Genomic DNA, 25,925 nt, shown 5'->3' on the forward strand with positions numbered 1-25,925 from the left:
CATAGAACAAAGAATGACATTGGTAGACATATTTGTTGTAACATTTAATCATCTGCATATGTTTCTACAAACTTTTATTCTATCTTTGCTGCTTTGAGTTGTATTTTATTTTTAGTGTTATACAGATAAATGCTCTTAACGAGAGAGAGGGAGAAGAGTGAGGCACTTTATAGTGGTGTTTGTCAGAATGTCCAAGTACTACCTTCCTAAATCTGCTTCTCTAACAATATTGGCCTATGGATTTATGGCTTTATTCATAAGCAACTCATGGACTACAAAAGGAGAGGCAGCCTGGTCCAGCACTGATGGCACAGGAATAGGAGTTGAAACATCTGGGTTCTATTCCAGGCCCTACCATTCGTACTTGGTATGACTTGGATCAAGTCACTCAATCTCTCTATGTAATACAGGGATAATAACACTTAGCCAACTTTGTAAAGTGCCTTGAGATCTGTGGATGAAAAGTGATGTATAATAAACTGACATTTAATGTAAGTTACTCAGAAAACCTGTGCAACCTGTCTTTTCCAGTATTATACATTCAAATATATATATTAATCTACATAGCTTTCTTGACACCAGCCATCTATTTGAACTTGACTCAAACTGAAAAAAGGTGTAGATCGAATAATAAAGTCCCGGATCTGCCACAGAAAAGCAAAGAATGCCTATTCAAAAAATTGGATGTGAAATGAGATTAGTGAAATATTCTCATGTAGCTGATCATTTAAAACAATATTAAACTTCACCCAGGAAGCTTGAAATGAAATATTTGTTTTACTTATTTGTAGTAAACACATTTTCCTGCGAGTATTAAGTAACATATGCTTAATTTTCTACCTTTAAAAACAAACAAACATAAAAACATATGTACTATGGACAATTCCAGAAAAATAATCCCACTTTCTCCTCTTGAGTCAATGTCTCCCACCTCTCTGCTACCAAACAGGATCCTTTCCCAAATTCATGCCTGTTCTTGTGACTCTGTTCAAGGAAAATCCACTAGAATGTAGTGACTTTCTGCACCATTAGACTCTCACTGGTCACTAAATGCTAACTGTCAGCATATGCAGCTAAATTACAACAGCCTGTCTTTGTCATGAGGCCTGTCTTGTGTAAACTGAAAATCCATTAGTCTGGCCAGAGTGAGCAATATTGAATAACACAAGGCTATGTTTGCTTCTTTTTCTTTCCAGGAGCAATAGACTCTCTCTACTTAAGCACTTTGGTATCACAGCCTGAGGGCATGAAGAGTGAGAATAGTGTCCCTAATCTCTGTTTGTCAGAGGGTGGAGACGGATGGCAGGAGAGAGATCACTAGATCATTACCTGTTAGGTTCACTCACTCTGGGACACCTGGCATTGGCCACTGTCAGTAGACAGGATACTGGGCTGGATGGACCTTTGGTCTGACCCAGTATGGCCATTCTTATGTTCTTATGAGAAGAGGTGGGAGAATAGAGATTTACTTTAATATTTCTCTTTCTTTACTTTCTACTTTATAGTCTATGTCTCAGACCGGAAGTTCTTTTTTAGGATTAAGAAGAGAAGACAAGTTTACACCTACATATCCAGGTGCTGTTATTTAAAACAATTAAGATGTAACAGATATCTACCCTCAGAGATACCCCCTCTCAAAATCAAGTTTCTTGTAAATCACAGTCCTTCTCTCTGGGGGTCACTGATATGGCCTGTGAAGGCAGAAGACATCTGGTGCTTTCATACTACAGTCAGCATTAGTTGAGCTATTTTTCATATTAAAAGGAAGAGGCAAGGTGTTTTCCCAGTGCCTTACAATGCAAGATACCAGAGAATGCATGAAGAGAGGAACTTCCCAATACACAATGTGTTAATACATTAAAGAAATGCATATCAAGCTGTATTCCTCCAGTTTTACACCGGTTTAACTCCATTGATTTTGGTAGAGTTACATGAGCATAACTGAAGTAGGGCAGTGGTGAATCAGGTCCCATGTTTCCAAAGGAAGGCATATGTTCTGGTTCTAAAATATGTTCAAATATACATTGATGTAGAGCATTAATCCAGTAAACATTTCTGCCTTTACATTGTTCAGACTATATTTTATCATAGAGTGCCATATCAAACACCTTTTAAATTTTGGAGAATTGCCATACAGAGCACTTAACATGACACAGTTGCCACTAAATCAACTGATGTATTAATATGCTTAATTCACTCTTCTGTTCCAATTGACCTTACTTACCTACTCGTAATTCTAGGTAGTCAAACTGACAGTCTTGGTGTTGTTCCAAGTGGAAATCCTCAAAGGATATGTAAGTGGATGAAATGTAGTGGTATGGATTCTTGATGGTCCATTCACAGTTCAAGTTGTTTGTGTAATTTCTGATACTGTCATAACCTGGAGAAGTGAAATTCCCTCCTTCAGCTTCCATGCGGGTCCCACCACAAACTGCAGAACCAAGACACGGCTTACTTGAAAATAATAATAATTTTGGTGCACCAACACAGATCTTGCTTTCATTTACTCCTGCACATTGATATCAACAGTGGTGTTACTGAGAACAGAATTAGGTCCAGCTTCATTTCCTCCTTTATGTAGATGCTACTACTCTGCAACAAGAGAGTGCCTTCCCAACCTCCTGGGTGCTCTTGACAACCATTTAAAAACACACATGTAAAGAAACAGACCCAGAAGTTACCCCAAGAGCAAACCAAATATCCCAGCAACAAAATAAACGTAACGAAAATTAATTAACCCCCTGACAACATCCCTGCGACAGCTCCATTCCATTCCAGTCTTACCTATCACCCAACTCCTTATGGGCAAGGAAGAGAAGATGCTCTGAAGATCAGTTCATTCATTCTGTTATGGATGTAGGGGGGAAGCATATTCCAAAAGCCTGAGCCCTAACAGACAATGCTCTGCCAACGGCCCCAACTCTTGTGTGAAACAGCGGGTGGAACATTAACTCCAACCCCACCTCCATACATTAGCCAATGAAGCTGGCTTGCAAGAGGTGCACTAAATTACCATGCCTCCTGAGCAACAGGAGAGCACAGGAGGCATTCTGACTCTGTGATACAAAGCCTCCTGGGGAGGAGCAGCTGCACTCCCCTTATCCCAGGTTAAGTGCAAAAATCACAGCCTAGCCCATCCTCAGAAGCAAGAGATGTATATGCAGTTCTCACTGCAAAACATTGCGTGATCCGCAGTGAAAGCCTTCCTTTCCATTTTAAGCTTGATTTACACGTGTGTGCACATACCCAGAACCCCAAAAATCAGAATACAAGGTTCCTTCTACTTATGTAAAATGGGTGATTGCCAAATTTGAGGTTTTTCAGCCCAGCCATTTTCAAGATATCGGACACAGAAAAAGAACATGTATTTGTTACAGATGTCATATTTGTGCAATACTTTTTTTGCCATGCACTAGCTACAAAATGGCTTGCCAGAGGACTTCATATGAGGTTAATTTAAAAATCTGCATTACCTGCATCTTCACTAGAAGAATAGGAAACACTGAAGCCTCTCGCTGAAACAGAGATATCAGTGACCAAAATTACTTTCATTGTGTTTCCTGAGGATTTCACTTGAGTGCCTGGATTTACATCACCACACAGTTTGGCTAGTCTAGGAGAATTCTGTCTGAGGCCATTGTAAACCTGTTGGTTAAAAACGCATTCTTAGAAGCTCAAATCAAACATCATCTTCAGAGTTTAAATGTGCTTCACATGTTTAGCACAAGACTCACTGAAATCCTTCCATAAAAGGCTGCTCCAAAACCTAGGGAAGTCTATGAAACAAAATCGCACTGACTTTAGTGGGGTCAGGTCCTGAATTAAAATGTGAATATGAGGGTGAGAGAATTTTATGTTTTCTCCTAAACATTTCTATGAACATTTTTGATGCCTTGCCAAAAAACAAAACAAAACAAAAAAAACCACCAAGATTTTCTTTTTTAACAAAACTTTGGAAATTTTCAAGGAAAGGGACTTTTTTGAGAAAAATATAAATTTTGTCAAGAAGCTACTTGAAGAAATTTTATGGAAAACTTTTGATCAGCTCTAACATTTAATTTTTGATGATACAGCTGGTTTTTTGGTATGACTTCTTTCATGTAGAGTGCATCCCAAGACACTGGGAGTGAAATAATACAACTGCTGTAATTTCAAAGGTACAGGAGAGGGAGAAAAGATGTTTTCAGTTGAGATTTGGAATGAGATGAAGAGTTATTGATGCACAGGGATGCAGAAAGGCTGTTCCTTTCAGAGTTCATTACTTCATTAGCTGATAAAGGGACAGCGTGTGTGACTTGTCTAAAGCAGGGAAGTAAGGGCATGGAGGATAGCCACGTGATGGATGGAGGCCAGCTGCTACTCGCCTCATCACACAGGTGGGCAGGGAGCAGGTGGACAGCATCTTGGCTCTGTCCCTCCTCAGCACACAGGACAGTAGATGCTTCGCCAGCTGTAGGAAACTTTTCTTTAGGGACCATGTCTCTCTGTATTGTAATGTACAAGTGTATTTATGGGTGCTGTAAAAATAATAAATGATAACTGGATTCTGTTTCAGACTTAAATACTTTAGTGTACTTTCTGAATTTACTCAGTCTCATCACATTCTGTTTAATTTAGTAAATAAGGCTCTGATCCTGCAAACACTTAAGTACATAAGTAACTGCATACATGAGTAGTTCCATTGGCTTCAGTGTCACAGGCTTAAAGTTGCACATGACCTTAAGTACCTTCCTGAATCTGTACCTTAAAGAGTTAATTTCTTTCTTCCTCTGTTGCCGCTCCCATTCTTTTGGGGTGGGTTATAATTTCTTTTAGAAACAGATGTACAAATATACACGCAATTTCAACAGTACCGCTCTGGTAATACCATGAGAGTAAATTAAAGCATGTAAATGTGCTTTCCCTGTATTCATTCACACTTACAGCCACATAATCTAAGCTGCACCACTGGTAGGCTTCGGTTTTCATATCATTAACAGTTAGTGTGATCCGTCGTCCTTCTGGGACTGTGATCCTCCATTCACACACTCGATTGTGTGGGTACATGGTGGGATAGTTGGGGGAAGTAAATGTCCCAACAGGTGCATTAAGATCTCCACCACACTCTGGAACAGAACAAATGTTAGGAAAGCTCTCATAGAAAATCAGTGGGTAGAAAATACTTTCTGGAGGTAAAGGATTAAAGCAAAACCATGGAACTGATATAAGAAAAAAAGCTCTTGACTGTGAGAAATTTTGATTTGCTATGCTATATCCTTCCATGTGTTGGCCACAATGGTTAGAGAAGTTTAATATTTCTGGTAGATCCGCTCAAATGAGCCATTAAATATTTGTTAAAATATGAATGATAATTGACCATAGTAACGAATCTGAATCAAGAATTAACATTTGCTTCCCTTAAATGCTCATGCCAGATGACTGCCTTCCTGAACCACCATGGGGCTACAGTGTCAAGAGATCTGAGTAGCTCACTGTGACCAGCTAAAGCTGCAGTCTGGAAAGGGATCACGTGGCCAGGCAGGGTGCATGCAGAACAGGAAGCTGGGTCCAGACAGGTCACACAAGGGAAGGGTGTGTTCTCCTGTCCCCTGGCTGCTTGAGGCAGAGAAAAGCCTCTGGGGATTGTGAGCAGCATTTTTCAATTGAGTTGTTTTATTTTGTGGTGTTTACGCCCTTTTTTCTAAACAATAAATTGAGCCCTGAGGAAAGAGCCTTACAAAGGACTTGGGTGGGAAATTTGCTTTCCCGCCTGTGCTGGTGGAAGATAGCACAGGTTGTCTGTTGCTCTAACTTTCACCTGGGCAAGGCAGCCAAGGATCAGAGAGCTACAACCATACAGAAGTCAGATTTAAAGGACAAATATACACTGCTGTAAGAACAAATGATTTGAAAACAAAAACAAAACAATTCCACTCTGATGGAGATGGAAAATGTGGTTAGCTGTGTATGCTCCCTTGCTTATGGTAAACTGCCACTTTACAAATCTAACCTTCAATACTAGCATCAAAGCGCAGTCTGAATCCTGGGGCGTTGATAGATCCATCAGTGATGAACTTGACATAAGCAAAACTGTCAGAAGTATCCACTGCGTCAGGGATAGTAGTACCACAGTATCTGCCCAACAAATTCCCTAGGCAAGTCAAAGACAGACAGATAAGTATTATTATCAGGATGATTTTTATTCAAATTTCTATTCAAGTAGCACCACCTAGTTTAGACTATTAGGTAGGTTTAGAAAAATACAGCAATCCTGGTAAACAATGGGAAGGGTTTTTGTTCCCTTTGCTTTACTTCAGTAACTAATGTAACTCTGCCGGCAATAAGGAAGGCACCTGTACTGCATGTAGTTCTTTCAACAGCAAGTGTTTTTAGTAGTCTCCTTTGAGGCTTGCTGCTGGGATGAGGGCAGGGAGGAGAATCACTGAAACAGTCTACTGACCTGAAGCATTGTACTCGCGGATCTCCACAAAGTCATTTGCACACCCAGGGGAGTCCTGAACATCCAGTCCTTCTAGGCTAATGGTGAGATAATGGCCGGTAGGTCCCCGGAGAAACCATTCGCACAACAAATTGTCTTGATAGTGCAGCTCAGGAAATCCTACACTTTCAATGACACCATTTTGTCCTGTCACCATTCCGCCACATGTAGCTGCAAAGAGAACAACATTTCTAGCGACCCTCTTACCCCAGAACAGCACCTTATGGAATTGAGCTGCTCTCCCACAAGGCTTTAATGGCACATTGCCACGTAGTTCGGAACAACTGTAGTGGGGATTGTCCTCCAGAATCAAGTCTCCTAATCTCTCCTCATAGTTCCACCAGTCCTGGTTTGTTTTCCTTCCACAAATACACCTACTGTGGATATTGTTCGTTTTCTCTTTGTCTTACCTCTCACTGATCTAATCTCAGCCAAACATAACCTCAAGTTACAGATTTGGGACTTGGTTCTCATTTACATTGAAATCTCATTCCACTCTGGCAGTGTAAATGATAATCAGGTCTTTTGGATACAGATTTCAAACATCTCAAAGTCTAGATTTTGTGCTGGATCATTATAAAGATAAATGTCATTTGCTAAATTTGGATCCAGATTTTTAAGGTTTGGGTGATGGTTTGGACTTGGAGCCATGGGTCAGATTCCTCTCTAGATTTAACTAGGTAGTAATATTCATAGTCTATTTGTTGGTTTTGTCTTCTGTGTTGCAGCATAAAAGCAGAATTACATGCTTCATGTTTGTTTCCTACTGTTTTTGATTCTCATTTCCATGCTTTTCTCTGTGCAGCTGCTATGCATGGCCTGACTTTCCATTTCACAAAGCCACCACCCTCTTTTCACTTGTGTCTCTTGAAATTTCACTTCTTCTGTTATAACCACAAAATGTGAGATCATAATAATAATGTTAAGAACATATAATAAATTATTACCAGTGGAATATATTGGTTTTTCCAGTGCATCCTCTATGTCTGTGTAGTGGGGCGGCTGCCCCACTCCAGCAGAACAGGGGTTAAAAGTAGCTCTGGAGAGGACTGCAGCTGGGAAAAGGAGTAAGAGCAACTGAGGGAGTAGCTGACCACAGGTGTGGCCAGCTCAGTCAGGGCCCAGCTGGCCCTGATAAGAGGGCTGGAGGGCCAGGAGCGAGAGGAGTCTCACTCTAGCCCTGGAGTGGGAAGGGCTAGCTGCCTGGGAGCAAGGTACCTGAAGAGGAGCAGTGCTGGGGAAGGGCAAAGGGAGCTGGGGAGCTCCAGCCTGGTAAACCCCAAGGCTACAGGTCTTGTTGAAGCCCTACAAAAGGTACTGGGGCTGCAGAGGGGCAGCCCGGGGATAGGCAAAGGCAGCAGGTCCTACCCCCTTGCCGATGATGAGTGGCCATTATAGACTGCGGTCTGCCCCAGGGAAAAGGGGCTGGATAATGACTGGCAGTAGCCACTGAGGCAAGGTGGGCTTAGAGGGTTGGGTGTTCCCCTGGGAGGGGAGACCCAGAGCATGGGGGCACTGCAGTGGGGCAGCACCCCAAGGCAAAGGGCACCAGGGTCTGGGAAGGACATGGGGGCCTGAGGCAGGCAAGGCACTGGCCAGCAGAGGGTGCCGTGAGGCTGGAAAAGAGCTAATTTCCAGACAACCAGCAGGAGGTGCCACACTGGTGAGTCTGCGGCTTGCTATAGTCTGCCAATTAGATAACTGACTTTTTGAGGCAGTTGCTATATTTCTCTTTATGTCTTCTGCAGTGGTGATAATACTGATGGCTCTCAACAAATGACTTATTCCATCAGTATTATCACCACTGTAGAGGACATAAAGAGAAATATAGCAACTGCCTCAAAAAGTCTGTTATCTAATTAGCAGACATACAGGATGCACTGGAAAAACCAATATATTCCACTGGGATTCCATGGGGATTCTTTTTGACCAGCTACAAATTCTCTCTTAGTATGTGCTGTCAATATTTTCATTCATTGGGCCCAATCTCCACTCCCCTATATATATATATATATATATATATATATAATTTGTTTTTTATATTTGAGATCAAAATGTAATCAATAAAATCTTGCTCACAACAATAAATTCCAGTTCTTTGCTACCAAGAAATATGGAGAAGAAACAGCCCCCAGTCCTAGTTTTGAATACTCCCAGATGAGACCAATATACTAAGCAAACACTTTTCTCTGAAGGTTAGTGGCATCATTGAAAACTGACATCATTTTACATTGCTGTTGAATCTGACCCAAGGGCTTTATTTTACTATTAACTCTCTATTGCTTGTTACTAACCCTGCCTCAGCAGCTAGAAAATAAAAAATGGTTTCTTAATGTATTTTTTCATTTTCTGGCTGGCAAATATTGACTCCCCATCCCATCCCTATCACACCACTCAACCCCATTCTGAGATTAGCAGCGCTCTGTTGCTTTTGCTACTTCTTTGTTTGCCTCCCAGCACAGTTAATGTAATCAGTTATGACACTGGCATCAGTGCACCCCTACTTTACCTCATGATTACCTGCTGTTAGCTGCTCTTCTTGCAACACATACCGCTTCAACCCCCTTGTCACATAAATTACACTCTATTTGAACACTGAATACCAAATCAGATTACCTGACTTTACACATCTAACCTCATTTGCAGCCGTTTTCTGACCAAGGTGCACCTGGTGTGTAATTTATCAGATATCACGGGTGCTACAGCCCTTACTCCTTTTGGTGTTGTCCCTTAGATAGTTTGACTATTAGGCTTATCAAACTGCCCAATCCCCATTTCCACTGCAGCAATTCTACAAGGACTTTCATATTTGCTATGATTCCTACCTATCGCTAGGGAAATAATAGATTAGCATTTAATTGATGTGACGATTCGGATTACACGAATCTATGGTATAGAACAATGGAAAGAGACAAAAGCTTCTGTCAATCAATCTATTTTGAATAATTTAGGACCCAATCCTTATTGAATTTAAAACTACAGGACCTGGGTCCTAAATCTTTTCTGCTCCTTTTATAGCCTCAGATCAGGGAAAATGCAATAAACTAAATAACTGCTAGCATTACCTCTTGAGTACTTGGCATTGAATCCAATGTGTGTGGCACGGTTGTCAGATCTAAACCTCATATACATGACAGCTCCTGAAGACCTTTGAATGCCTGGCAGAGAACTTCCACACAGCTTGGCAAGCCCTGGTGCACTGGAGTCAGCTCCATCACGTAATTCAAGGTAACTGAAGGCACAACTAAAACAGGAGGAACTTTTCTATTTAATTTGCAGCAACAATCCATTTGCGACATTTTAGCAAGTACCTGAAACCATCGAGCAATGACATTTTAGATATGTCCAGATGCAGTGTGACTAGGAAACAGCCACAGTGATAGAGCCAGACAATTCCACAGACAATGATAGGGCTTGAATCAATTATATTCCCAGAAATACTAATTAGGTCACAATACCACAACAAGCTCTGATAGTCGCTGATGTGAATCCCGTGACATGGCTATTAACAGTAATAAAAAGGCTTTAAATAATGTCACTGTTTAATGTGCAGAATTTTGAAATATTTAACCTTTAAATGATTATTTAAAAACACATTCCCTATTAAACATCTTTAGTGACTACTGAAATAAATAATGGCAGTGGGACTGATCAAAGCTATCTATAGGGGTTCATCAATCCAAATAAATGTGTACCCCATTATGTGGGTAGCCAACAACTTCTTCAAAATACAAGACAGCTTCACTTATGGGGGGCTATATAATCACCTAGCAGCCTCACACAGCTACCCTGGAAGGGGGGAATAGGGGGGTAGAGGCATTTGTGGAGTCCACCTACCTGCACCAACTTTTCTGAACCTGGCACTATTATGGGCTGGTGTTATGTGACAGATAGGGCAGATTCCTGCAATATCCTGGACAAATCCTACTGAATTAAGTTAAGCCTGATTGAATTAAGTTTAAGTATTTTAGGAATTCATTGTATTTAAAATGCATTTTTTGTGGGCTTGTATGTCACATCTCTAGGGAGGAGACCTGACTGATATAAACCCAGGCTGGGAAGTGCAATGAGCTTCAAAGTACTATTTGAAACAAGATGAGCTTTTAAAGTTAAGTGGGTTTCCTAGGAAATATCTAAGGGAAGGGAATGCAAATTCCCCACCTCTGGACCCAACCTTTTGAAGCTATTCCTTGAGGAGAAACCCACTGTCTGACTGATTGCCTATTCACAGTCTCTAAGAATCAAAACCCAAACGGTATAAAGGAAAAGTTCACATATTCATGGTGTGCTGGTTCTGAGCCCAAGTGCCTATGAACCTGTAACCACAGGGAAACCCCTTGGTGGGGTTTGAAGGACTGTTCGCCTACCAGACCCCTTGTTGGAGTCAGGGTTGATCTCTGGTGAGCTAATTAGCATCAGTGTAAGTTCTTTTATTGTTTTTAATGTTTTTTTCTGTGATGCTTTTATCTTAAGAATAAATCTGCTTGCTTAGAAAGAGCTGTGCGATAACTGTGGACAATTATGCTATTTATAGACTCTGAGGAAGGAAGGCAAAGCAAGCCTGCTAAGACAGTCTGCCTGGTTGGGGAATTCATGGTGTAGGCATGGAATTTTGCAGCCTGGAAATACCCCACTGAGGAGGGAGGGAGACACATGTTTCCGCCCAAGAGAGGTGATGGCTGGGGAGTCGGAAGCCTGAGAATGAACCTTGTTGGAGGGAAAATACAGGTTAAGTTGCCTGGAACTGTTACGGTGTCAACTGGTGTAACTCCACCGAAGTCCGTGGACTTCAACTGATTAGCAAATGAGGATCTGGCCCTAATGTCGTCTACCTGCATGGCACACAGAGAGCACAGACCAAGTGAGTGGATATAGTGGTGCAAACCCCCAAGTGTGCTGTGGAAGCAGGGAATGTGGGCATTTTATGACCGTGGCAAACCAGTCTGTGCCCATTGGCCACCAATCTGAGTAGGAAGAAAGCACGGGGAATAGAATTTACAGAAGAGATCCTCCTGCCATTTGAGCTTTCTCCATCCCTGTTACTTTTTTGCTGTATATCTTATTTTTGATTTCTGTCAAATCTTAAAGAGGCCAGGGATGTACACTGGCAATGTAGAGGGTCCAGGCACCTCTCTCAAAAGTCTTCAAAACATCCTAATTGTAAATTTTGGAGTAAATTCTATTGGGGAATTCGGGAACATACTGATATGGTAACAGAGAAAGGATAAATGAAAATGGAGTGCCTCAGAAAATGTATGCAAAATAAATGTAGCTATATACTTGGGTGAAGGTTCAATGTAAAACTGGTCTTCAAACTGCAGCTCCACTGCCCCTCCATTAAGAGCTGTTATGGTCCAGACACAGTCAGCATGCTGTGGATAGTTGTTAGGATAGTTGGGGGAAGATGCATATCCACTGGGACTGGAATCACTGATATAGATATTCCCTCCACAGGCTGGTAAAGAGAAGTTTAAGAACAACAGGTTAAAGAAATTGTGTGAGATGTTCAAAACAAACAAGGACCAACTTCCGCTGGTGAGAGAGACAAGCTTTCGAGCTACACAGAGCTCTTCTTCAGGTCTGCGCTGAAGAAGAAGAGCTCTGGGTAGCTCAAAAATTTGTGTTTCTTTCACCAACAGAAGTTGGTTCGATAAAAGGTATCACCGCACCCACCTTGTCTCTCTAATATCCTGGGACCAACATGGCTACAGCAACACTGCATACAAAACAAGTAAGTCATCCATATACTTAGTCACAGGTTCTTTTCAATGGATTATATTCACCACGCAAACAAACATACTGTTATTTTTGCTGTTGAAAAATATTCTAGCACAGTTAAACTTAGATTTTCTGGCCTGCTTGTTAACCAAGTCCATTTATTCCATGAAAAATAATACAACAGTCCCCTGATGACACCACTGACTGACACTCTACTCCCTCAGTGATCCTAGACTCAGATAAGCATGAAGAGAAAACCTTATATGCTTTATTTCTGAAGAATTCCTAACATCTGGAAAACTGAAGTTAAGGACTGGATCATTCAATGCTTTTTGTGAAGCATCCTCACTTTCACTTTCCAAAACAATTGAAATGTAAAACTCAAGACAATATGAAATCCAGTGAGAAATGACATTCAAAGCAAACTCAAGAATTTGTTCAGGTTCTTTGCCATACTAAGATACTTTTATTTCGTAGCTAACGACTTTATGATTAAAATACATTTTAGTAATGCTAATGAATACAGTGCTTCAATCCAGGTCTCTAAAGTGAAGCGCTAGAAATATATATGTACATGCATAGCTCCTACTATGTGTAGCATTTCCAATGGAAGGAGTAGAAAGAAAAAGAGGAGTTACAAACTTGAGAGTGAGTGAGCACGCTAGTAGGTTACTTTAGCTGTGTTTAATCAACATCATTTAAATGAGGGCTCCAAATGTCCTAAGAGACATGTGTTTGCCTGAAATACTTTGGGAACAGCTGAAGATGCCAGGCCCCTGATTTATACTAGCTGAGGATGTGGCCTGCCACCTCTTCATTCTTTCAAAAATGCCAGTTCCTACAGGGGATGTTATTTTCTCAGCTGAGGAGGAAACTTTTATGGAATGTTATCATTTCTGCCAATGCATTGGGTCACACTCATTCCTGCTGTAACTCACTGTTTGCAGTATGTAGGAGGCAGAAGGAAGATTCTAACCGGCCTTCCTCCCCTGTGTTAACTGTTGAAGTCTCCCGCTAACCTGTGTCCAACTTCCGCCATTTCCCAGATGCAGGCGAGAGATAGCTTCAACCCAACCACCAGGGAAACTAAAGATACTACGAATGAAAAGTGTTTCATTAACAAAATGTCAGGATTAGAACCCAGGTCTGCTGAGCCTGGGACAGCTGATGTTCCCACAGTGCAACCAGGAGGGCGTGCAGACCTATAGCCAAGGAGCACTGTGGAGAATAGGCACCACAGGCAGTACTACCCAAAGGAGCCAGAGTGACAGTACTCTGCAGCTAGGGTTACCACCTTTGAAATGGAAAAAAACACAGCACCCACCATCTCACAAGGCAAGCTCGCTGCAACCCCAACCACAAGGCAACTCTGCAACTCTCCCCTCCCCCACTTCAGCAGCCACTTATCTAGACCAGTGGTTCCCAAACTTGTTCCGCTGCTTGTGCAGGGAAAGCCCCTGGCGGGCCGGGCTGGTTTGTTTACCCGCCGCGTCCGCAGGTTCGGCCGATCACGGCTCCCACTGGCCGCGGTTCGCTGCTCCAGGCCAATGGGAGCTGCTGGAAGTGGCGCCTGGCCCATGCCACTTCCAGCAGCTCCCATTGGCCTGGAGCAGTGAACCGTGGCCAGTGGGAGCCACGATCGGCCGAACCTGCAGACGCGGCGGGTAAACAAACCAGCCCGGCCCGCCAGGGGCTTTCCCTGCACAAGTGGCGGAACAAGTTTGGGAACCACTGGTCCAGACAGATAGCACATATGGATAAAATTGATATCATCATTTTCATACTTAAACTGCGGAAGTGGTAACACTGCAGCATCTTTAGCTGGACACAGAAACTTTTAACATTAGATATCCCAGTGCATTGTGATAACAATGCAAATCTTTAGACCCAGGTAAAAAAAACTGGCAGATTAAATTATTTTTCTGGCAACTGGCAAATACATAAAATAACTGGCCAGGTCGATCAAATACTGGGTAGGTTATAATACTAACTATGGCCCTCTGATTGGCCATCACCCTGTTTAACTCTGGAAAGTGCCCCAGGAAGTTGTCTGGGCAACAACAAAGACTTTGGGCCTGTTGTGACTCCAGACCTCACCTTGTCTCCTGATCTCAGGACTCTGATCCCAGCCTGACTCTGACCCTGACTCTTGCTTCCTGACTCTAACCTAGTTCTACCTCTGACCTCCGGTCTCCAACCCCAGCCTGACTTTGACCCTGACTCTTGCTTATTGAATCCGGTTCTAGCGATTCCTCCAACCCATGCTCACTGACTACCGTCCTTGACATATGGACTCCAGCCCAGCTGTGATTGCTAGGCCAGACAACCTACACCCTGGTCCCTTATAAATATGTGGAACACTTATGCAGTGGGCATTTCAAATCATTTACACAGAAGGCATTTTTTCCAGTATTTGTTTTTTACTAGATGACAGTCTCTCCACGCTAAGTGCAGTTGTAGCTGTGTTGGTCCCAAGATATTAGAGAGACGAGGTGGGTGAAGTAATATCTTTTATTGAACCAACTTCTGTTGGTGAGAAGACTAGCTTTTGAGCCACACAGAGCTCTTCTCCAGTTCTGGGAAAGGTGCTCCCAATGTCACAGCAAAATGCAAGGTGGAACAGATTGTATAACATAAGGAGCTTAAATTCATTGCTTGGCTAGACATTAAAAATCATGGACTGAACAGAGACACTGGATTTATGGCTTATTACAGCAATTGGAATTCACTAACCCCCTCTTCTTGTCCTATCACTGCAGAGGTGTTAGCGGGTCACTCTGCCTTAAATGCTCTTACACTATGTGGTAACTACTTATGCTAAACAATCTGTTTCACTTGTCATTTTGCTGTGACACTGAGAGCACCTTCCCCAGACCTGAAGAAGAGCTGTGTGTGACTCGAAAGCTGGTCTCTCTCACCAACAGAAGTTGGTCCAATAAAAGATATTGCCTCGCCCACCTTGTCTCTTCAGGTTAAGCCACTTATTATAAGAAACATGCTTCTGAAAGAACAAATTCTAAGTTTTTTTTCTACTGATTTTCAGAACTTGTGCTGGATTTTGACACTCACCCAGACTCTTAGCCTCATACTTCAGTTTGAACCCTTGGCCCACACGACTGCTGTCAGAAATGAAGTGGACAAACAGCTGATTGTCTGTAGTGTACATCGTGGAAAAAGAGCTGCTACCACAAAACCGCCCATTCCTTCCAACGGTCCCCAAAGGTGGGGCAGAGTCATCCAGTCCATTTTTAAGCTAGAAGGAAATTGTTAAGGTTGTTCAAGCATACAGCTATCAACCTTAAGGAATGCTCTAGCAGATATAAGAACAAACCCAAACAACAATCTTGAAAAAAGCATTTCTCCCTTTAATTTACTGTACCAGTAAAGCAGCATCTCTAAATAAAGCTTTGAAAGATAGCAAGAGAATTTTAAATGACTTTTTTTCCCACTTTCCTGTTATTAATAATACCATAACATATAGGAGCCCTAGGCATGGGCCAGTATATCCTGTTTCTGGAAACAAAGTGACAACACCTACAGCTGATCAGCTCACCTCCACATAGTCCCCATGGCTGCAAGAAGCATCCTCGCTCTGAACTTCGAAGGGTTGTTCAAAATGGACGACAACAACAAACCCACTGGTAACCAATACATGCCAGGAACAATTGAGATTGGGAGCATAGGCCTGAGGATAGTTGGGGGATGTGATCACTCCCATGTCTGCATGCAAATAGCCACCACAACCTGAATGAAGGGAAATGAGATAAGGAAGAAAAAGTAATCTTAAATTATTCAAATTATGAAAAAAAGTCTTCAAAATCCATGTGATTGTTAAGCCAAATGCTGAACAGCTGCGTGGGATGTGCATTAGCGAACATCCTGAATAATCTGCCCACTTTCAGGCCACATGCAAGAGTCTGCTAGTAGACTGTCCAGGTTGTATGGTGACACACAACAAACAAACCTGGCTTTTTAGTATGACAGAAAAATGAGTAATGCACTGTGCTCGATGCATGTTGGGAGGGGAGGCATAAGTGTCTTTATGGCACCTTTCCTCATGCGTTCCTCTCACCACCAACCCTGGGGCCTGCTGTACGCTAAACTGGCCCCCAGCACAGATTGTAAGTTGGAGCAACCTCAAGGCCCCCTCCCCCCACCCACCCGCACTTTACACCAGTCTGTGTGTTTGGGGAGTGGGGCAGTCAGAACTGCTTACAAGCATCTGGCTGCAGCAGAGGATTCCCATATGAAAGGAGAATCCTCAACTGCTGCCATGAGGCATCTTTGTCCTTGTGGGGCCTCACAAGGGTCCAAGGACCCGGCCCTATATCTATTTTGTGCGTGTGCTTGGATTCATTTATTTGCATCTCAAAGTTGGCGGTTCTCTTCCCTTTCATTCTCCACTTCCCCATCTCTCAACAATTGAAGTTTGTTTTTAGCTAGCACCAGCCTTCACATTTTCTGAGTATATTTTGCAATTCTTAACCACAACTCTTAACTGTTGTAATATTTCTTCATACACTTGTACCAGGCTACAATATTCGTATTTCAGGACAACGGTGATTTTCAGATCTGAGGAGTGCTTCGTAACAGTAGAACTCTGGACAAAGGACAAAGTTTACCTTAAGAACATGTGTTTTTGGAATATGTGAACAGATGCTTCGTGCAATTACTTGGATAGATTGCCGACAGTTGTGGCAGGCAGCTATGCTAAAAATGTAGGCTATAACTACTTCCCTTCCTTATTCAGCTTTCAGCCGCAAGGCAGATTCAAGATAAATTCGAAAAAAAACACAACTTACTTTTGTGATAAGAAGCATTAAACCCAGCACCAGTGACACTTGCATCTGTAGTGAACTGAATGAACAAGGCCTCTCCAGTAGATCTTATTGGCCCAGGTGGGTCTCGACCGCATATGGTGGCCAGCACTGGGGCAAGGCTATTGTCTCCTAAGGTTAAAAGAGGAAATATCAGTATTAAAAATACCAGAAGTCTTAATTTTCTAACAGTATTTCAGTCAAATATTCAGTCAAATAGTCAAAAATGTTCACACATTTTTCTGGACCATCACCATCTTGTGTTGCTTGGCTTGATATTAGCCTGCACATAGCTTCAGCACAGAAGAATATTCATTTTGGAACAGGTTCCTGTGACTGATAAACTGAAGCAAAATTTGATCTTTTGGATGTATTTATTTATTTTAAGTACACACATAGTAGACAAGGACTTTTTTTAAACTGGGGCTCTCTGTGTGTTTCACACTGTCAGACGGTACCAAGATTTCTCACCATCTCTGATGACAAGTTTGTCATAGTTGCATGAACTATGAGATTCTATATCTAGGGCCAGGATGTTGAACTCCACAGTGGATTCTGGAGCTCTGATAATCCAGGTACAGTCAGCAAAATTTCTGTAGTTCCTGGGCCACTCTGGTGAGAAGAGGAATGACGGGGTTTCTCTTGTCACGGCAACACCACCACATACACCTGCCGTGCAGAAAGAAACAAACATTAAAAATCTTCTTTTATAAAATTAAAAGTGTTTCTTCTTTATCATCTAATTTGATAGTCCCTCGCTGAACAAAGTATGAAAACTACAATGGTGCTATATGTCAATACTATGTTAAAGTACTTTTGCAAGCACTCTCAGGTGTTAGTTTGAAAATAGGAACCATATCCAGCACCCAAGTCAATCTTAACTTTGTTCCGTTTCACTTGCTCAGCTACAATAAATAGATTCATGTTCTCATTTCTTACAATGGGTATATATCTCACACAAGAGATATACATTCATATTGAACTTCTTTTCCTTTGCTTATAGGATATTTTGGATCAAGCATGTCCTGTATGTCCTGCAGGTCTGTGCAGGGTTGAATCTCAGTACTTCTAAACAGCATCACATGAGCTTGCTAGTCATCTTCCTTATGCAAGTGACAAATTCTCCAAGAATGTTATTTGACGGAGGATACTTTTCCATGTAGGCATGCGAAATATCTGTCCCTCCTCAAATGCCAGAAAGGGCTTGAGAATCCTTAACCCCTCCAACAAAGATGAGCTCCACTTTTAAAACAAAGTAAAACACTGCATTTGAGAGAGGTACAACAATACAAATCAACAAAAATAATAATGATTAGTAACAATGGCAACACAGGTCTCCCCCACATTACACCAGGCACCCTCTAATGGGAACAGGATTTAGTGCCTCACCAATGTTATCACTCTTAACAAGCTAACTAACAGCGTCATTTTCAGAGACAAACCTCTAGCAATGGTGTACATAGTGGCTGGAGAAGCTTCCATTGCATACCAGTCCAAAAGGAAACCCTTTCCATTCACAGAAGAATCAGACTGGAACTGGACTGTGATAGAACTGCCGGAGGAGATGAACGATGAAGGGACAATACCACAGTATGTGGTGATAAGACGGAAATGAGTGTTGGGCCCATCATAGATCTATAAGGAGAAAGAGAGAGCAGAGCAGCAATGGTATTTTTCTGTCCCTACCATCTCCAGCAAAGTAATGGCAAATCACTGTTACTGTTATTATGGTTTTAATTTTGAGCGTTTGGGGCCAGTTAAGGCTGACAGTAGTGAAAATGAAACCAGTGAAGTGTAGGCAATGTCACTGCAAAGTTCTTGGTGCTGCACCATTGTAAACTGGACTCCTGAGGAGGATATTCCCATCTCCAAATAAATGAGATGGGACTGAAGCTTCAGCCCCCTAATTCCATTCTAGATAATAAAAAATACTGGTAACAGCCCGTCTGTTTCATCCGCTACATATGATGCTTCCCACCAGAAGGATCAGTACTGAAGCCATCAAACTGAACTCATTGCCCCCTACAGACTGTTCTTCCAACACATTAGCTGGCTTTTCATCTGAAAGATGCCACCGGTGTATTGTTGTTCTTTGCTGAGGAAGAAATAATAAAATGCATTCTTCAGAAAATTTCTTTAGAGCCACATAAACATTTTAAGTAGCACTTTGTAAGCCAAAAATGTCAATGTGTTCAAGATGCTTCTGTGTTACTAGCAGTCAGAACCAACTACGTAACTCCAAAGTAAACTCAAGACAGAGAAAACTGGAAAGAAGATTCAAAATATTAAAGTACGGATTAGCTACTCAGCTGGTGTAAATCATCATAGCTCGAAGCCAATGGAGTTATGCTGATTTATACCTGCTGAACATCTATCTCTGTGATTTGAGCATGAGGAACTTGTTAGGCTCAATGGACAGAAAGGAAAAAAAATCCAGGTTGTTAAAATATGAGACAAGATGGAAGGAAGAGAAGTAAATGTATGTGTTAGTAAACTACTTGTAAATGTCTGGTTATAAAAGGGGATTAAATCAAAGGCCAATCATAGGATCAACAATTGTAGGTAGAAAAACAAATTCTAAAAAAGAGTCATACTAACGTAAGTTGAGAAAGAGACTCAAAGCGGAGAAATGATAAACAGGATGCATGCTAGTATGTTACTATTGTTACTAGGCTTTAGTTTGCACTGTGTTTCATACTAGCTTTAAATATGAAAGCTAAATGTATACCTCATTGGAATCACACCAGGGTCGCATTTGTCCTTGATAGCCTGAAAAAAGGCTAAAGTCCAGACTGTGACTTGGACCACAAAACCATGCAGAGGAGAAAGGTGGAGTACCAACTGGCCAACTCAGCTGAGCAGTTAGCAGGTGATATTGAAATTTGCTACTGGTGTAGGCCAGCAATAAATTATTAATCCTCCAGAGCAAAGAAGAAGCAGGAGCTTGTTCAAGGCTGTGCCAAAAGGCACCATCTAGCCCTATCATATGACCCTTCCCATTGACTGTGGCCAACATTTTTTTCAAACTGAGGCCAGGCTACTACAAACCCTTACACAAACATGTAAAAATAAATACATGTACCTGTTTCCAGGATCAGGGCCTTAAGTTCCGAAAGTTAGGTATTTAAATCCACATTTAGGCATTTACATAAAGGTCTTTAGATTTTCAGAGGTGTTGAGTAGATAAATACAACTCCTACTCTCTTCAGTTGGAACTATAAATACTCAGTATTTCTGAAGCTCCTAAATTTGAAAATTTTAGGTTGTGCCTTTATTAACTTATTTTTGTCAGCCTATAAAATGTTTTAAATGCCCAGCTGGGCAATATCTGATATTTCCTACTAGTGAGCAAACATGCGTGTAACACTATCTAGAGCCAGTAATTATTCAAAAGGAACGAGGCCTAAACTGAACTTTTGAAAACACTTCCTACTCCTCACTTAGAAATAATGAATAAAGCAGGCTATCACAATTTATAAAAAGAATCTACCAAAGCGACCTCACCTTTAACTTGTCGTAGCAATTGTAATAATCTTCAATGTCCATCTCCAGGATCCGACCGTGGATAACATGAGAAGCATTGACACTTATCTTCCACTGGTAATTGGAGTTGTGAGGGTAGTTTCTGGGCCACAGTGGAGAAGCAATTTGCCCACTATCTCCCACAATATCATTCCCGTATACTGAAAAACAACAGGGAGCCTACTAATGATAATGTTTTTCATAACAACTTACGGTATTTTTAAAAAGTAAACTCGGCAACTGGGTCAAGGTTTGAAAAAAACTTTATTAGGCTGTAATGATTGCATTCATTTAGGGCTAGATTGAGCCTTAAGGCACAGCCCTGAGTCACAAGCAACCCCAGGATACACAGCTCTGACACAATGACTTCCTGGCTCTGGAGGGATCGTAGCCTATAGAAAATTACTACACCCCCGTACACCAGTGATTCTCAAACTTTTGTACTGGTGACTCCTTTCACACAGCAAGTCTTTAAGTGCGACCCCCCCCTTATAAATTAAAAATATTTTTTCATATATTTAACACCATTATAAATGCTGGAGGCAAAGCAGGGTTTGGGGTGGACCCCCCCATAATAACCTCACTATCCCCTGAGGGGTCCCGACCCCCAGTTTGAGAATCCCTGCCCAACACCCACACATTAGCTGTGCTGGCCAGCCTGCAGGGGAAATGCAACCAAGGCTCTGTGCACCCCCTACCCCTCCCTGCTCACCTTCTCCTGGGAGGGAGTAAGCAGGAAAGAATCTTTACTGAGGAAAAGTGCTGTTCTGGTCAGAATGGTTTTGATTTGACTGGGCTAGGACCCCTTGGAAATCCCACTTTGCACCTCCACAGACCATTACAAATTATAAGAGCACTAATGCTGCAAAATCAGAAAAAAATGCACCGTGCCTAGGTAAAGTGGCAGTGTACTGTAAAATGTAATAAAGGTAGGAAGTGAGGGACCGAGAGTATGGAAACACGCACTGTGCACGGGACAGACCTTCTGCATACCAAGGAAAGTGTGTTGGAAATGCAAAAGTTCACCAAGGGATGTGGTAAATACGTCAACATTTAAGAGTCTTTAAATGAAGATTGGATGTCTTTCTAAAAGACATGCCCTAGCTCAACAAGGGGTTATTGGGCTCAGTGCAGGAAGAGCTGGGTAGAATTCAATGGCTTGCCTTATGTAGCAGGTTAGACCAGATGCTCAGAATGGTCCCTTCTGGCCTTGGTATCTATGAAGCGAGAGCACATCCTTTTTCTCTGCCATAATTCTGCAGCATAATTCTTATGTTGTTTAGCCCCCAAACCAGAGATTCCCTGGGTAAGACAGGAGAACGACCCCCTCTGTACAATTGTGCCCTTTATGATATAGTCTACACCTAATGGAAAGTTAAGAATAAAGGGCTATTTTCCTATTATGGCAGGAGGGATAGCTCAGTGGTTTGAGCATTGGCCTGCTAAACCCAGGATTGTGAGTTCAATCCTTGAGGGGGCCATCTAGGGATCTGGGTCAAAAATTGGAGATTGGTCCTGCTTTGAGCAGGGGGTTGGACTAGATGATCTCCTAAGGTCCAACCCTGATATTCTATTCTATGATTAATTAGAAAAGCTCAGCACTGTGAACACAAACACTACATACCCATTCATTTCTCAAGCTTTAATAGTGACAGTGATATTTGGGTTAGATAGTTCTTGCTCCAGGAGCTACTAACGCCTTGGGTTGCCCTAAATTATTTCTGCATGTAGCCCGTGCCCAGCTCGTGACAGAACAATACTATTGTTTTGACAATCTGAGAACAATTTTATCGAGAGAGAACTGTATTTAGAAAATGGTGAACGAAAAAGAGGACATATTTACAGTTTGTATAATCTGAGGAGATTTCTGCCCACAGAAGGATAATACAGTCAAACTAGAATAGATAATAATAAGCTCTATTCTGACTGCTACATTTTAAAAAAAACAGTATAAATAAATAATAAAAATAAATTAGCTCTTTTCATCAGTAGATCTCAAAGCACTTTACAAAGGAGATCATTATTCCCATTTTACAGATGGGGAAACTGAGGCCAAAGGAAGGAAAATGACTTGGCCAGAGTCAGCCAGCAGGCCAGTGGCAGAGCCAGGAATAGAGCCCAGGTATCCTGAGTCCCAGTCCTGTGCTCTATCTATCTACTAGGCAACACTGCCTCTCTATAATTTTATTTCTAATTCTGATATCCAAAATATACTTATGTAAAATGTTGTCAGGCATACAAGAGCTCTGTGCAGTCATGTTACAGATAGGCCAGGTATTCAATAACATTTTGTGTATATTCATTTTAAAATATTTTGGGTGAAATCCTGGCCCCATTAAAGTGAGTTAGAATTTTGCCAGGATATCATCCTTTATTTTTAAATATACTATTTCCGCCTTATTATTGGAAGTGCTCTGAAAAATGGTAATTTATTTTTCAGCAAAATAATATTTACTTACAGTGAGCAAAAGTGGCCCTAAAGCCAACATCACTGTCTGAGCCATCGGAGACAAATTTGATCCACAAGATGTGCTCAATGATGGATGTGTAATTCAAAGGTAAAGAGTCCCCACAGTATCGTCCCACCACCTCGCCCATGTCATTCCCTTTGCGAATCTCCAGATAATCCTTGGTACAGTCTTCACTATTTTCTAGCTGGAACGTTCTGTTTGAGTTGCAGAAAGCAGAAACATTAAGATTATTGTACATGTATTATAGAAACACACTGCAGAATTTGCCATATTAGATCAGACCATTCATCCAATTATAATCTGATGTCCTTCCCTTCAGCAATGGACAATATTAACACTAAAAAAGAAGTAACCCCCCACCCCCAAAACCAACCAAACAACAAAACCCTTCCATAAATGATAATACATCTAGTCAATTTTGTAACATTGCACACAGTGGAAAAATTCCTTCCTCACCCCCATATATCTTTAGTTTGCATAGCTAAGGTTTCATCTCTTCAAGATTTTTTTGGTTCTCAAAAGAAGTGCAAGGTATTTGACATGTTACATATAGTACTTTTTTTTTTTGTATAGTGTTGAGGTTATATTTAAAGTCATATTGGATGTATAGAATAGTGAAACATATGAGACTCAAAACTACACTTACATCACTGTGTATCAATTTGTGCCCAGCTTCATCTACCTGCAGATTTCCAGTGCACTCTCTGAGGATGAAGCAATTTCAAAAGGCCAAATACTTACTTGAAGTTTATCTAACATTATGAAATCTTATCTCCTCTTCTCCTTACCTTCTCTACTTTTTCTACCTTTACGGCTTTAAATATGCCAAACCCACTCCCTACTCCCTCCGTTTTCCACAATCCATTTAACTTTGAATACTTTTATCACTTTCTGTCTTTTGTCTGCTGAGCGTGAGGTCAGTTGAACTCTGAGGCTTTCCCATCATCAGTGTGCAGTGTATGTCAATGATAGGGATTATCTGGAGCAGTGGTTTGCAACCTGTGGTCCGCAGATCCCTGGAGGTTGGCAGACAGTGTCTAAGGGGTCCACAGAAGGTTGTCATTACCATAGAAAAGTGGTTTCCAACCTGTGGTCATGGACCCCTAGGGGACCACAGACCACGTCTAAGATTTCCAAAGGGGTCTGCACCTCAATTTGAAATTGTTGAGGGGTCCGCAAAGGAGAAAAGGTTGAAACCCACTGGTCTGGAGGATGTAAGATTTAGAATTGGGTCACCAAGTACTTGCTGAGCTCTGTATGTAGAGGAGGACTCGTAAGCAGAAGATCCATTGCAGACTGCAACGTAGTGAGAGGCTGTGACCAAAAGCACCCCTGTATTCACAACCTACCACTACTGTAATAATATTTATACAAAATGTGCCTTGTGAGATATAATTTGAAAACTAATAACTCGCTGGTCAATATCATGGTGAAATGGATGTAGCAACATTGTATGTAAAGTTATAAATCTCCCCTGTATGATGTTAGTAGCACATGTTCAAAACCAGACAGTCCTGCCTAGGCAAAAGTTGTTAAATAGGCCTACCGTAAAAATGAGAATGTGTTTACCTCAGTTTACATATAAGTAGTAAACAGGGCCAGCAAAACAGCAGGGGCAGCAGATGGCAGGAAACAGAACAATTTACATTTTAGCAAACACAAGTGGGGGAAGGAAGAGCATGGAGCTTCCTTCATTACCAGACTCCATGTTGCCTTCCTCACTTCAAAGTTTCACTGGACTACAAAACGAAGGGGCACAAACCCCCAAGTTCTCTCTTTGTCACCTAAGAAGTCAAAGGCACCAGCACCACTGGGCCTATGGGAGAGATCCTGACTAAGGAAAGGGTAGGTTACCATCTTGCTGGAAGACGGTGGGTGACAAAGGCCATCTGACACAAAGCCTTGAACCAAAACTTGCCAGATTAAGTTTTAGACTGTTAGATGCATGTTTTTACTTTTATTTGCTGGTACCCATTTCTAACTTTATCTCTTATACCTGAATTCACTTCAAATCCTCTCTCTGCTTCTGTTAATAAACTTGTTTTATTTTTAATCTAAACCAATCCAGTGCCGTATTTAAACTGGTAACTCCCGTTAAAGTAATAAACTGTTGAATATTTACCTGTTACGGGGCAACAAACCTCAATATCTGAGCAGTCCAGGAGAGGGCTGGGCAGTGCAGAAAACACATTTTTTGGAAAATCTGGAACTGGGGTCACCCTGAAAGTAGTAACCAAGGCTCATGGAAGGCAAAGCAGAGCTGTGGAACTGTAGACAGGCTGCTGGGATCAGAGCTGCTGAACCAGGCTGTCTAGCACACAGACACTCAGGGTGTGCCCTGCATGCTGGTAAACTAGTTGTGAACAGCCCAGGTTGGGATCTACAACAGTAAAGCACTGTGAGGTACCCAAGCACTATGCAGCAGCCAGTGACACAACCCCTCACTGGTCTGGATTGCTCCTCAGAATGTGACAGCAGCCTGTTGGAAATGGCCAGGAGAACAGGGGAAGTCAAGTAGAGGTTGCATGGGCCAGAGGATCTTCGTGGAAGTTGTGAGGAGTTGCTTTTTAGAACTAGAGCTGTGGAATGTGTTTGTCCCCATACCAGGCAAAACTGGAATGAGAATAGGTGAACATAACTCTCAAGAAAGCACAGCTAGCTCTCCTAATCAGTGCCTGGGCCTGCTGTGGGGCCTATGGCAAGAGATGTGGGGAATCAGGGTGGATTCCTGACTAAGCCTACTGGGCTCATATAATTTTGCTTTGAGTTTCAATTTATGTCCGCAGGTTTGTGTGAATCTCAACCTCAAATAAAGCCAAGGGTTGTGCTGCATAGCAGAAAAAAAAAAAAAAAAAAGACAAGGAGGTTCAATCAAATTTATGTGATTGTTAGTAACTCAGATTAAAACTGAGCCAAACC

The 25,925-nt window shown here is 41.8% G+C and overlaps 1 protein-coding gene across 1 annotated transcript in view; it reads right to left on the reverse strand.

Moving 5' to 3' along the window:
- Nucleotides 1–25,925, reverse strand: part of CUBN (cubilin) — a 219,163-nt gene that overhangs the window by 56,288 nt on the left and 136,950 nt on the right. The window contains exons 37-50 of the mRNA XM_077809433.1: nt 22,995–23,200; nt 20,518–20,696; nt 18,456–18,648; nt 17,485–17,682; nt 16,999–17,145; nt 15,750–15,940; nt 15,266–15,449; nt 11,759–11,933; nt 9,544–9,722; nt 6,440–6,649; nt 5,990–6,130; nt 4,924–5,105; nt 3,474–3,645; nt 2,225–2,431 (exon numbers count right to left, since the gene is read on the reverse strand). Of these exons, the coding sequence (XP_077665559.1) occupies nt 2,225–2,431; nt 3,474–3,645; nt 4,924–5,105; nt 5,990–6,130; nt 6,440–6,649; nt 9,544–9,722; nt 11,759–11,933; nt 15,266–15,449; nt 15,750–15,940; nt 16,999–17,145; nt 17,485–17,682; nt 18,456–18,648; nt 20,518–20,696; nt 22,995–23,200 (2,564 nt within the window). The remainder of the gene's footprint in view (nt 1–2,224; nt 2,432–3,473; nt 3,646–4,923; nt 5,106–5,989; nt 6,131–6,439; nt 6,650–9,543; nt 9,723–11,758; nt 11,934–15,265; nt 15,450–15,749; nt 15,941–16,998; nt 17,146–17,484; nt 17,683–18,455; nt 18,649–20,517; nt 20,697–22,994; nt 23,201–25,925) is intronic.

The sequence above is a fragment of the Eretmochelys imbricata genome, chromosome 2 (genome assembly GCF_965152235.1).
Source record: "Eretmochelys imbricata isolate rEreImb1 chromosome 2, rEreImb1.hap1, whole genome shotgun sequence".
NCBI lineage: Eukaryota > Metazoa > Chordata > Testudines > Cheloniidae > Eretmochelys > Eretmochelys imbricata.